The sequence below is a fragment of the Taeniopygia guttata genome, chromosome Z, assembly GCF_048771995.1.
Source record: "Taeniopygia guttata chromosome Z, bTaeGut7.mat, whole genome shotgun sequence".
NCBI lineage: Eukaryota > Metazoa > Chordata > Aves > Passeriformes > Estrildidae > Taeniopygia > Taeniopygia guttata.
Window position 1 is genome coordinate 16535483 of NC_133063.1, and position 13580 is coordinate 16549062.

Below are 13580 nucleotides of genomic sequence, written 5' to 3' on the forward strand. Positions count from 1 at the left end.
ATTATAGCTCTGCAATGACATGCACTGCATATGAATGCAGTCAGCAATATTACACTCTGCTCTATCAGGTACAGAATGCTACTCTTGAAAGGTAAAGTCATAAAAAAAATTAGCATGGATGGGACTTCTGAGGGCTGTCTTATATAAGCATTTTTCAGAATTTAAATCCAAAATCTGAAGTTTTTCCTTCAGAAAAAAAAATTTAGCTATTTCAAAGTCACTTCATACTAATAATAGAAGTTTATGAATGTTTGTCCAGCATCAGAAAGTACTAGGTCCATGTCTTAGACAATACCTTCACAAAAATAGTAATAGGAATGCAAAAACATTTTCCTTTCTGATAAAGACCTGATTCCTAAAATTATAATGAATTGCCAATCTTTAAAAATCACATTACTTAACAGACTAGATCACACATGCACCAAAGAAGTAATGCATAGAATATAACTTTTTTCCTACCACCACTAAATGAACGAACACAAGATCAATTATTCAGACAAGTATTTAGGACTGGTCTATTGTAGGAAGTTTCTTGACAGGTTTTCTCACTGGAGGCCAGCTGCAGGGAGACACTAGGCAATATATTCAGGAGAGATTCTAAAAAATGGCAACCTCATATATAGGTTCAGGAAATCTTATTTAAGGTGAAACTTAAATAGCCCTAATTTCTAGCTTTATTAGTAAAGCATCCAAATATGCAGTCAGGAAAAGTGTTGCTCATCCATGCTCATCATACACAAATTTTTAAAACCACTTTAAAAGTGGAATTAATTGCAGAAATTAAGAAGAAAGGAGCATCTGCCTAAAATAAAAGACAAGCACAGGATTAGTTAGGCTCCTTCCTGACACCAAGAACTTAAAAAAATTAACAACAAAAATAAATATTTCCTTCAGAGACAGTGCGCTACCTTCCATCTTACAATATTAAGAAATTCTACCAGTCCTAGGTAAGAACTACCATTTTTATTTTTCCTAAGAAGCGTGTTTTCACATCTGATTACCAGGGTAGTCATGCTTCTAAGATTTTCAAGCAGATCAAGTGTAGACACCAGTTACTAGCTGTGTTAGTGTGCATCTTGTAAATTAATTCTCAAAGGACTTTCTGATGTAGATGTACACGGTCCCAAGGTAACCCAGGCTAGCAGGGATTTGGGGACGTTTCTAGTCCCAGCTGCTGCTGAGAGGGACAGAACAGGTAGCTCAGGGCTTCACCCAGCTGGGATTTGAAACCCCAAGTCTTGAAAAAGCCCACTTTCCCCAGGCCCTGCCTCCACTACTGCTCCTCTCCCACCAGCACATCATCTCTCCCAGATTATAATGTCACGGCCCAGCTACAGAAGCCTGGCTACAGCAAAGGCAGTTGGCATCCACTGCTCTCCTCTCATTCCAACTACATCACAGAAGGCATGAGGGCTGGATCCAGCATGACTGACCCTTGGTAAATCCTTAGTCACTGTTTCCTGTCACTGGCATCTCCTTCATGTGCCCAGATGTCAGTTCCAGGAGGGCTCCTTCCTTGGTTTTACCTCAGGCTGATGACCAGATTTTCTCCTCCTTCAGCCAAATCACTGAGTGCAGAGGCCCAGCAGACATGGGTGGTGAGGACCTGCCTTATCCATGCCTGCTGTCACTGCATCACCTTCACCTACAGGGATCCTGACAGGAAGACCATTGCACATCAAGGAGACAGTGATCCACACACCAGGTAATCTGAGTACACCTTGGCCTGTGCTGTGCTGGACTGCACACATGGCTTGGTCTTCAAGCTGCACTGTGCCACACAAATTCCTTGGTTGCAGAACAAACTCCTTTTAGGACAGGGGCCCTCATCACCAGCAATTACAGCACCTGCACCACCATGCCCTCATCAAGAACTGCAGCAATAAATTCTTGTAAGAACATTGTTTCTGCTTGCCAGCAGAAAATACAAATATATTTGAGCTATTGTTTGGGAAAAATATCATACAATAGCTAAAATGGGAAAACAAGTCAGCCTTGCATGGACAGGATCACAGTGTGCTGTTCTAGCACCATTCAGTAACAAGATTCTTTCTTTAAGCTCCAGCAATCTCCTGGATGGCTGGTGCTCTGACATAATTACATTTCCCAAAGAAGATGGAGAAAGCTCCATCTGCTTCCTCACTCTGGTCAATGATCTCTAACACATTCCAGAACTCTCAACAAACCTGACTCTGACCCACAAGGTCTATGCAGACCTGAGCCCTACACCTCTGAGCTGCTCCTCCACATGAAGGGCAGCCCTACACCTTCTCTTCTCTGCCTGCCTCTCCTAAGGGCTCCATCAACCACAGCACTACCATATCATGGGTGGTAGTGCAGCCGTGCTGCAGCTCTGGCCACAGGCTGAGCTCTTGTCCCTGCTGCTCGAACCCCAAGCAGTGTGCAGCCCCCCTGCACCCTGCATGCCCAAGCTTTGCCTTGTTCCCCCCACACCTTGTACTTTTGCTTTCTGCCCTTGCTCCATCATTTTATCGTACAACTCAGGGCTGTAATGTGGCTCCCACATCACTGCTAGTTTAACAGTCTCCTCACCAGACTGACCAGCCTCACGGCAAAGGTGCTTTTGCTATAAATGAGAAAGGGAAAATGACATCTGAGTCCTCAAATTCACAAATATGAAACTCAGAGGTCAAGATAAATTTTGTTCAATCTGCTCCATAATAAATCTGAATTTCAGCTCTTCACTCAGTGGATTACACCTGTATATATAATGTTCCTCACCCACATAAACATAGTTCTGTTGTGACGTAAAGGGAGCTGATTACGTCTCATCAGACATTTGTACTCAGCCTATCTGATTTTCAGCATTCAAGACAGGACCAATGACCCGGTTCACAGCAATAATTTCACCGGTGCCACAGCAAAGTAAAGTTTTAGGTCATGTGTTCTTTTGTTTCTCACTTGTCATTTTGTATCTTAACTACTATAAATATCCTGGGGAAATTTCACCTCAAAAGCAATTTAATCTTTGAACAAAAGGAGAAAAAAAATTATGCTGTAATCACAAGCTGTAGAGCAGAGCAGTCAGTTATCTCAATTTTTATTGAACCAGAACACTGTGCAGCATCTGCTTAAAATGTGTTGGAAAACTCACATAATCCAGAGATTGTAAGTACAAATGACTCTCAAGATCTATGCTGAAAATGTCCAAACAATTCCCTTTATTCATTCTCCAAAATGTGATCTGTTGGTTTGCATGGCAAATTTTTTATCAGTTTGTATAGGGGGTTCCATACCCTTTTCCTTTTCCAGAGTTACACAGGGGGGTGATGGGGAGAGGAAAGAAGCAGAAAAGGCTTAATTTCTAAAGCTATAACCATACTTCACTCCTTTAATATGTAATGCCTTCACTCAAAATGAAACCAGGGTTATTCTCAACAAAGATCACAGGTAGATATTGTTTGGAGTCAGCCACGTGTGGCTGCATTTACTCTTGCAAACTTTTTCTATCTCAAATATCCTTCACTTCTTCAGCTCCTGTCAATGTAGCAATTTCTTCTCTATCCTCCAAACACTAATATCAAAACAAGGTAAATAAAATTTAACTCCCCTCCATTCCACCCCCCCCCCCCCTCCCCAGACCCCTTCCTGATCATTTTGGTAAAGAAATAAGATTACCAATTCCTCTCCAGGAATTAACAAAGTAATAAAAAGGCAGCCAAGTGTAAAAATGTAACAAGGAATGAATAAAAGTGAAACATCAGTATCAGCAATTTCTACAAGTGTGTAAAGAAAAGGAGGGCCAGAAAATATAGATTTTGGGGAAGTAAAAAAACAACCAAAAGTACACATGCATAGCATCACTTGTACTAAACTCCTACTTCAGCACTGCACCTCAAAAATTCTCCTCAGACAAGTGGCAACCTTTAAAAAGTAAACTGTGGCAGACAAACAGAAGTTGACACAGGAAAAAAAAAATAATTCAAGGGGCAAGACTGGGGGGATGACATCAAAACACTGATATTAAAAGGACTGAAATACTATATTTCCCTTCTCCACTCCTGCCCTGGGATAGTGTGGGTGCATGTGGGAAGGGGAAAAAAAAAAAAGGTCCTGGTGGAAAATGTCTTAAGAATTACTATGTTCTGGCACTGGGAAAATGGTTCCAAGTGATTTATTCTTAGTGTTGAAATGTGATTTCAGAAACCCTATTCTCTCATTAAAAAAAAAAAAAAAGGCATAAAGGAAGAAGACAAGCTAATAGTTACCCATTCTCAATAAAAAAAACAAACCCACGTTTGCAAAAAACCTGACAAAAAATTTTAAAAAACCCTAACAAATTACCAAACTAAAAAATTCAGAATCTGTCATTCCCATCTGTCCTGCACTTTATGAAGTTTAGTGGGCTTAATGTAATGAAAATTCATTAACATAAAAAACCATTAATATAGTAATACTTTAGAGAAGAAAAAAGGAAAAAGTTTCTCATCCTTTCACAAAGATTCTGGAAAAGCAAAGATTAATACAACCTTTCAATTCTGGCAAAACACTTGCAACTTGAATCTCATTCAGGGCTCGGGCTGGAGTAAGAATTCATCTCAGCTGTAAGCCACAAGAACAACTTTGTTTAGAACAAGAGAAACTCAACAAGCCTTCAAAAAACAACAACAAAAAAAACCAAACAAAAAAAACCAACCAACCAACCAAAAAAAAACCAGAAAAAACCCCACAAACCAACCAACTAACACCAACCCTCAACTGCAGTGTGCATTTTTCTGATGAGTTCCATAATCTCTACCTGAGTTTAAGCCATCTATTGCAAAGTTTGTGTATTATTGAAAAAAAAAAACACCCTAGATTACAGTATTTTAATCTACAGCATGGTACAGATCAGTGCAATGCTACTCCTGTTCCCCATCCACAAAATAATATTGTTACTTTGTATGATGCTTTCTTGTTGCCATGACATCCTTTATATTGTAGGTCTCTACCCTTACTTTTTTTTTTTTTCCCTACTGAAATTCAACTCGTGGTCATTTTACCCCTCAGGTCAAAAGCTTATAAATATGTCTTTATTTTTCAAATTATACATTTGATCTATTGGATAAGGTGTATCACTTCAGACAGTCTGCTTTAATTAGGAATACACAATGCTGTTTCTAAGCACACGAGAACTGAGATTGTCTTTGGACAGCCAGAAGTTCTTCCAAAATCTGTGTTTATGTGTGTTTGTTCAGCACTTACCTATAGGATTCTGATCCCAAGGAGACGGGACATCAAGCACTCTAATAAATGTCACTCCTGTTTGAATGTTCAATTTGTTCTCTCAATTTACCTTTATGGTCAATATGTTCGTTTTCCTAACTTGCAGTCGATGCTACATGTAGCATGCATCTCCATTAAAATGTTTGTCTACCCACCCCAGAGATTCCCGGCACATCCCATCGATCTGGTTGAAGGCAGAGACACCAACAGGGGGACACCTACCTGGAGGTAGGAAGAGGAACCTGCTTTTTGCCTACATGCCTCCGCTTATGATTGTTCCCCGCTTTGTTCCCACTGTTCCCCTCAGCTGCACGAGTGGCAGGCAGACACTTTCCTTCCCGCCAGCTGCGCTCCTGGCCGAGCGGAGCGAGTCGAGCTGCCGCTCCGCCGGGAGCACCGGGAGAGAGCAGAACCGGAGGCCCGCACCTGTTAACAACTCCAGAGTCGGGCTCAGCGCGCAGGAAAGGCGATTCCTCTTCCCGAAGCGCAACAGGTCGCTCCTGACCACCCCCGCCCCGGCCCCCGGAGCGAGCAGGACCCGGCGGCGCGGCCGCGGTCACTCACCGCCAGCGCGGGCGAGGCGGGTCCGGTGCGCCGGGAGCCGCGCCGGGAGCTCAGCCGCCGCCACGACTCGGCCAGGCGCCCCCGGCCGCCGCTCGCCGCGCCCTCGGCGGCGCTGCCCGCCTCGGCCCTGCCGGGGCTCAGCCGCCGCTGCTCCATGCCCGTGCACGGCGGGGCCCCGCGCCCGCCCCGGGCGCTTTATCGGCGCTGCCCGGCGCGGCGGAGGAGCGGCGGGGCGGGGCGGCACCGGACCCGCCTCGGCACCGCCCGGGCGCTGCGGGACTGCGCCGAGGGGCCGCGGGGGCTCCCGCAGCAAAACCGAGTGTTAGTCTGCAGCGTGAATTACAAAACAGGCGCAGAGAGAGAAAGGGACAGGTAGGTGTGCTGACAAGACAAGTTATGACACCTGTTCATCTCCTGTCTAGATCGTGCCAAAATCGTGCTAGGAGGCTTTTCCTAAGTACACTACGTTAATAGTTCTAGGGAAATAAATTAGTAGTTTCCCTATAATGAAGTATGTTCGTTCTTAATGTCTAGCAACAGCCACATGTGCACAGCCTCCACTCTAAGCCAAGCGTTTTCCCCTACTGTTTACACTTCAAAGGATGAAAACACTAAGTCAAGAAAAGATGGCAAAGTACCTCTTGTACTGTATTACACCTTTGGGGGGCCGTGTGGCCTGCTTTTCTTTCTTAAGATCACGAAGGAGCACCTCTGAAATTTAGTCTCTTAACTAATACCGAAAGGGTTTCCTGCAGTGTTGGTCAGGCTCCTTGGTTCATTATGCCCTTTCAGGTACTTAAGAACAAACAAAGGGGTTAATCATCTGTGTGTGCTGAGCACAGGACACTGCTGCAGTGCCACGGAGGAAATCTGCCTCATCTCTGCCCTCCGAGCTCACTGCTGATTTTTCTTCCCAAAGGGAGAGGATGCTCAAGTCTCCACAGCTGAAATAACAAGGCAGCTAATCTCTGTTTTCCAAACAAGATTAAAAACACAGTGACTGTTTTGCAGGTATTAAACCAAAGATTTGCATTTATGATTTAACCGTTCTTTCAAAGATTTATTGAAAGACCACTTTACTGACAAAGTCAACATATCCCTACTCCTTTCTCAAGTAGCTTAACTTTCTATTCTAAAAAGATGTTATGACATTAATTAATTATATTATTCTAGTTATAGCTTAAGTGATTTATGAAAGCATATATTTTCCTCACAGTGTATCTAATGTCATAATATTAAACAAGAAAGGTGGGTCAGAGTTTCCAAAGAACATGTTAAACTCTTCATAAAATACATGTTGGAAGAAAATTATTAAGGATTTTGTTGTGACTTTAGGCAGTCTAATATTCTGCAAACTTCTAGTCATACTCCAGACTTCCATTCAGTGGAGACAGGCATTATTGGGAAAATCTGTTTTCCAATACCTGTGACTATAATAGCAAGTTAATTCATTTGGATGAATTATTGTCATGAATGCTTTTATCTTCATTTATTCCTCTCTGAGGCACATCAGCATTTGGTCAGCTTTGCTGATTGTGTTAATTAGCTATATCATTTTAATGGTGATTTTAAATAATAGATTAATGGATTAATAAATTAATAGATTAATCTATAGATTAATTTCTCTGATGTCTCCTCTATCTCTTAGTAGTAACGATTACATTTCCAAAACCCCATGTTTTCCTTATACTATTCTTTAGAGAAATCTAGAGATATGCAAACCCCATGAAAATCTGTAAGCAAGGTAAAAAGTCAAAATACATAAAACTCAGAATTCATGTTCTTATGGATTTTTGTTGGGAGAATGGGGAACAAGAATCTCAAGAAATCAGGAGAATCAAAGGACAGGATAAAAACATATTTGTCTTACTGATTTGTCACTAGTCTTGTTTAACACTTGTCAGCTGGAATATGAAATATGTTGCCTTCATCTCTTTAGCTACACAGACAACACTATACTACTTATTCAGTTCACAATACCATCTAAGATATAAAAAAAGCAAAAAATGTTCCTATTTAAAACAAATATAGCAAGCCTAGTAAAAATAGCAAGGCTATTTTAAATAAGACACAAACTTCAAACTAAAATAGAATAAAATCATAGCCAAAAGCAATTAAACTTCAGTAAGTCTAATATACAACACAGGTCATTTGAATAACATCAGAAACACAAATTTTGTGAAAAAAATTCACACATCAATAGACAAGAATTTTTTTCTCTGATGTTAGGATTAAAATTTTAGCACAGATAACAGCTTCTTTCTTTTTAGTTCTGTCCATGGTTACTGAATCTGACAATATAAGTGCCAGGTTGCTTTTGTATAAACTGTCAAAAGTTTCAACTTGTTACATGATCTGACAATTTTTAGTGCAATATATTTGCTTAATGACCACTTCATAGGATTGTTTTCCAACACCTGTACACATATTTATACACATGTATGTATTATACACACCACAGGGCTGTTCAACACGTGCTTCTAAATGCTGTTGTTGTGGTCTTTATCAATATACTGTATGCCTGGCAAGAAAGTATTTTCATTCCTGGCAGAGAAGGACACAACTGCATGTTATGAGTACAGTTGCCTGATACTGTCATTTCAGCCCTTCTCATTCCACCTACAAAGTTATTCTTCACAGTCATTCATTAGTATGTTCAAATATTTATCAAGAGCTACATGAAGGCATGTCAATAGGTGGTGACAGGGTGGTCACATTTGCCTGATTTAGATCTTCTAACTGAGCAGAGTCCAAGAACCACTGAAGTGTTTGGAACTACTGAAAGGCTTGGGAGCAGTCATTCAAGGCTGATGAAAAGCTTTTTTTTCACTTTCCATTAACAAGACAGAAGTTATAGGATGATTTATGCTGAAAGGGACCGCTGAAGGTCACCTAGTCCAAGCTTCTCCCTAAAGCAGGTCTGTGTACATCAGTTTGCTCAGGACTTTGTCCAGCCAGGTTTTGAAAAATCCCAACTGAAGATTTCATTGCTCCTCTAGACAATGTTTCAGTGCTTAAGCATGATCTCAGTCAAAAAGCTTTCCATTACACCCAACAATGATTTCTCATGTTCCCACTGTTGTGTATTTCCACTTGATCCTTCACCACACAATTTCATGGACAGTCTGGCTTTGTCTTCTCTACACCTTCCCATTCCGCAGTCAGGGGCAGCAATTCAGTTTCCGTGTAGTCTCTGTCCTTAGGACTGGACAGCTTCATGCTCCCAGTCTCATCAGTCACAAGGATGAGACTCTCTACAAAGAGCTGGAAGTAACCTCATATTTTTCAGTCCTGCTCATGGGGGAGGTTCAGCCACACCAATGTCTGCTGGAGGCACACTACATCCAAGAATGAGCAGACGGTGGCCTCTTTGTGAATCTGCTTGAAAGAGTTCCATAGGACAAGCGCCTGAAGTTAAAGGGGTGCAAGAGAGTAGGTTGTTACTCAAGGAAGCAAGGAAAGGATTGCCTCCCTCAGGGTCCAGAGCAGTCCATCCTGATGAGCAAGGAATTCAGATGAAAACACCAGGAGGCCTGCATGGAGACTGGGGCAAAACACAGATGTAAAGAAAAGCGTACAGAAGGTAAAGGTAGTGACAGGATGCCTGGGAGGAATATAGAGATCCAAGCATCTCCTAGCACAAAAGAATGACATTAGGAAAGCTGATGCCCAGCTGCCACTGGGTCTGGCAAGGATTTCTTTCTGAGGAAAGACCTGTGAACGAAAGCCCTGTGGATATTCCGTAATTATGGTATAAGAAAAGCAATCATAAGCCCATGTAAATATGCGCTATTCCTTGCCATATTTCTGAGAACAGTTTTTGATATCCTCTTCCTGTTAGTGAAGAAATTATTTGTGTACATATCTGCTTTAGATGTACTCAGATTACTATCACAGCAGCATGGTGCTGCCAGAGTTGTTCCTGAGAGTCTTCTGTGGGACTGTCATCTTTGCAAGTTTGCCATTGCTGTGATGTTGTAAGGCACAGACAACTGGTTTTTGGGCTTGAAGGTACTTCTGCCCTAGCCTCAAACTCATGAGATTCCTTTTCAAAGTGTGGGTCATCATATAAAAGATAGGTTTTTCAAAGGCCAAGTACTCTACCAAACTTTTTTTGTTTTTACAAACAAATTCTTCTCCAAATTTTCTACTAGTGCAGGAAAAACTCCAAAAGCTGATGTAAATTATTAGTTTCCCTTAAAATTGGAAAAATGTTGTAGTTTCTTTCATGTATCTACTGTTAGGGGTAGGTCACACATGTCTGCTTTTTATAACCTGCACTGTGGAAGATCTTTTTTCTATTCTCCAGTTTACAGAATTTTAATTAAGTTAAATACATTGAAATCAAAAGCTGGCAAGAATTGTACTTAGAAGTTCTGTACTAGAGTTGCTACATACTGTTCTTATTTTCTAACTAACACAAGTGTTTTTCTTTTTTTATACCTTGCAATTTTGTAGACAGATTAATCCTATACTAATAGATTTTGGTGGATACTAATAAAACTCGTTAGTTCAACCAAAGCATGTTCTGAGAGTGGCAAGACTCCAACAAAATACATTTGATTTTGAAAGGAGTAACCAGTCATAACCTGTTTGCACAAAGAGTGAAGGCGATCATACACTTTTCTGAAAGTCAGACAACAAAGTCATCATTGAAACTCACCTATGTGCCATGAAAATATCCCAAATTCCAGATTTTAGGTCATAAAGCTATTTCTATTGAAATTCTTTGAAATTTCCACAGTACAGCTTATTTTCTAAAGCACAAATCAACAGCAGTGTCTGGGTATTGAAGGTTATAAGTGAAACCCTTTAAATTAAGTATTGTTTGTATAATTCACAGAAAACAGTTATAAACTAAATAGGAAAAGGTTTCTCATAAACAGACCAAACATTGGATGAAAAGAGTTGGGTTTTTTGAGTTGTATTTTTTCCACTCAATGTGAAAGATGTGGAGGTAGAGCTTTATGCTACCAGATCACTAGAAAATGAACCTTGTATTTTTATGTTTATCTGAGTTATCATCATAGGATAATGGACTGAATAGAAAAGCTCTGTCACCAGTTTATGCCCGGAAAATAATGTTGAAGTGACCTCTGCTGTGTCACAGTAATTTTAAAATTGAATCAGGTATTAATAATGTCTATTTTTTAAATTGCATCTAATGTTTTAGCCACTTGATCATTCTTGCCTTGCAGTGTTTAGGCACCCTTGACACTAGGAGCAGATAGATTGTTTTCTGGGTCACCACTGGAAGAAGCAGTATAGAACACTGGTGATTAATAACCTCTTTTTCTAAATTACGCCTGTTCACCTAATTGAAGCATGAAAGGACAAACAATTGGAAAATTTTTATGGTTTCTTAGAAGCCTTTAGTATGGTGTTTATTCAAGCTGAACTCTCTCTACACAGGGAAGTCATTTTGAGTAGATACTGCAAGATCAAACTTTCGACATTTAAGTTTTAATTACACTCAGTTTTTCTTTCTCCCATCTGTTCACATCAAAAGTTCACAGCCTCCACTACAACATTGTCAGAAACATTTGCAATACCTTAGAAAGTGAGCAGACATCATGAATAAATACTCCACAGTATTTTTTTGTTCATTATGCAAAAAAAACCAGGCAACAAATTCAGAACAAAATTAAGAATTGTTCAACTTGGATTTTAGCCTATTTTTACATAAACATTACATTTAATATTAATTTCAAGACACATTTGGAACTTGGTAATACAGTATTTGATGACACAACATATTTATGCTTTCAGGTATGTATGGAAGCAGTGTTACTCTTAGGCCTCATGCCTAAGACAAAATATCAAGGTAAAGCCTGGCACCTTCACAATATTTGTGGTTTTCTTTAAGTTATGCAACTGTCAATTAATGGAGATATGTAAAGAAGTCGATATAGCAAGTCATTGAATCACAGAATGATTTGAGTTGGAAGGCACCTTAAAGATCACACTGGTCTGCACCATAGGTTGGGCCAAATTATTAGATACAAATGTCAGTAGTTTTTCTTCACCAATATAAAATGTCAAGAGAATAAGGAGAGTCATAGTTTTAAAAATGACACTTTGTTTAAGAACTACAGTTTATCTTTATACAGTGATTATCATAAATCATGCTCTCATCAGCCAGCTGAATGATGATCCTAGCCTTAAACAACAAGTTTGTGTGAATACGAGCCCATGTATTTAATCTTTCAGTCACCAAGTAAGGCACAACACTGAGATTAATCTTAGTACAATTCCTTGGCTTTGAAAACCCAGGTCAGTATTTGAAAACTGAGTGGGTTTCCTCAGCATATAAATTAGTCACTCCATATTGTAGCCTAAAAACCCCAGGTATATTAGTTTGCCCTATGACCAACATGGGAAAAAACATCTGCAACTGTGAGGAGTAGTTTTCATTCTTACACTCTATCTTTGAATTAATTCCTCTCAATTATAGCAAACTAAGATGTACCTGTGCAAATTTATCTCTTTTGCTTTTGCACCCCACTCTTGCAATTATATTTTTGTTAATACGTGCAAAGCTTTTGGACACACTAGCCTTAAACGGGTGGTAATGCTGGACTCCACAATGTGATAATTTTGGATTGATGAATTAATTGTGACTGAAATTGTGAGTAAAGATCTTTGATGTCTATGTAGTTGGCTGCCAGGTACAAAACACTAAATGCCAAGGGGAACAGAAGGGGTGCCAGATTAGACTTTTCAATGCTGGGTCCTTTCTCTGATTTTGCATTTCCATTTCCCTTTTAGACTATTAATGCCCCAAATCATAAGTAGTTCACTGTTCTGTTCCCTTTGTAGAAATCTGTCATACAAATGCTTGAATAGCAGAGCACTATACAATTCATAAAAATATCTACAAGTAAGGAAGTAAAGCTTCTAGGAAAAGAGAGAGAAACAGTATATTTTGATTATTTTTTCAGATTTTGCTGTACAGTGTACAGAAGTTCTCTGGCCCCCGTAAAGCTCTTTCAATTTTTTAAGGAAGGAGTAGAGATGCTCGGCTCTTGAAGGTAAACCTAAACAATTTTTTTCCTAACTTTTCTTTATGTTTAAAATATAATTTTTAGTGAGGACCACCCCAATGCCCTTGTCCACAGAAAACCTCCCAATACTGAGAGTCCCCAAGCTTGAATGAGGTGGGTTTTTTTTCTGATAGATAGAACTGGTTTATCTCGCCCAGGAAAGTTATTAATTCCCCTTTGTAGTTAACTACATCATAATCTTTATCCATCACTGTAAGTTTGCCTTCATTCTCCTAGACATTCTGCCAGACTTACTGCCAAGCTGGAATGGCAGTGACCTCAGCACTGATTCATCTGGATACCAAGCACCGTTCTTTGCAGAACAGAAGCCCTGAATGGAATCAGTATTGAAATGATCCAGCCACCATTATCTGTTAAATCTAGATAAGAGGAATTTTGCAATCTTTTAATGTAATTTTTACTTGTGACACCTGGCAGATGGGAGTTTAACAGTTCAATTATTATTCACATACATAAAGATTTTGACTTTTATTGAGTTGATTGTCGTAACATTTTCTTTCAAATAAAATTTAGATCTTAGCCCAAAAAAGCACTAGGACTTATACTAAACTTCAAAGTCAGTAGAGCTGCTTGTGATTTTTATTGACGCTTCATGAAGTACTGCTGAATATGCAAGTACTGCTACATGGAGTACTAATGTGCCAGCTATTAAAGGTTTGATTTTCTTATCACTAGTGTTTTAGATGAGAAGTCTGATCCTATACATTGCATTCAGTAAAAGTGTTA

At 39.8% G+C, this 13580-nt stretch overlaps 1 protein-coding gene across 5 annotated transcripts in view; it reads right to left on the bottom strand.

Annotated features, from left to right (window-relative positions):
* TRPM3 (transient receptor potential cation channel subfamily M member 3) overlaps positions 1 to 13580 on the bottom strand; it is a 400684-nt gene that overhangs the window by 373298 nt on the left and 13806 nt on the right. The window contains exon 1 of one of the 5 annotated variants that reach the window (XM_041711361.2): positions 5791 to 7682. The exons of 2 other annotated variants lie outside the window; for them this stretch is intronic. In XM_041711361.2, coding sequence (XP_041567295.1) covers positions 5791 to 5946 — 156 coding nt within the window. In that variant the 5' untranslated portion in view covers positions 5947 to 7682. Of the gene's footprint in view, positions 1 to 5790; positions 7683 to 13580 lie in introns of those variants that run through there. 2 more of the 5 variants (XM_041711362.2, XM_072922317.1) reach the window with 2 other exon arrangements.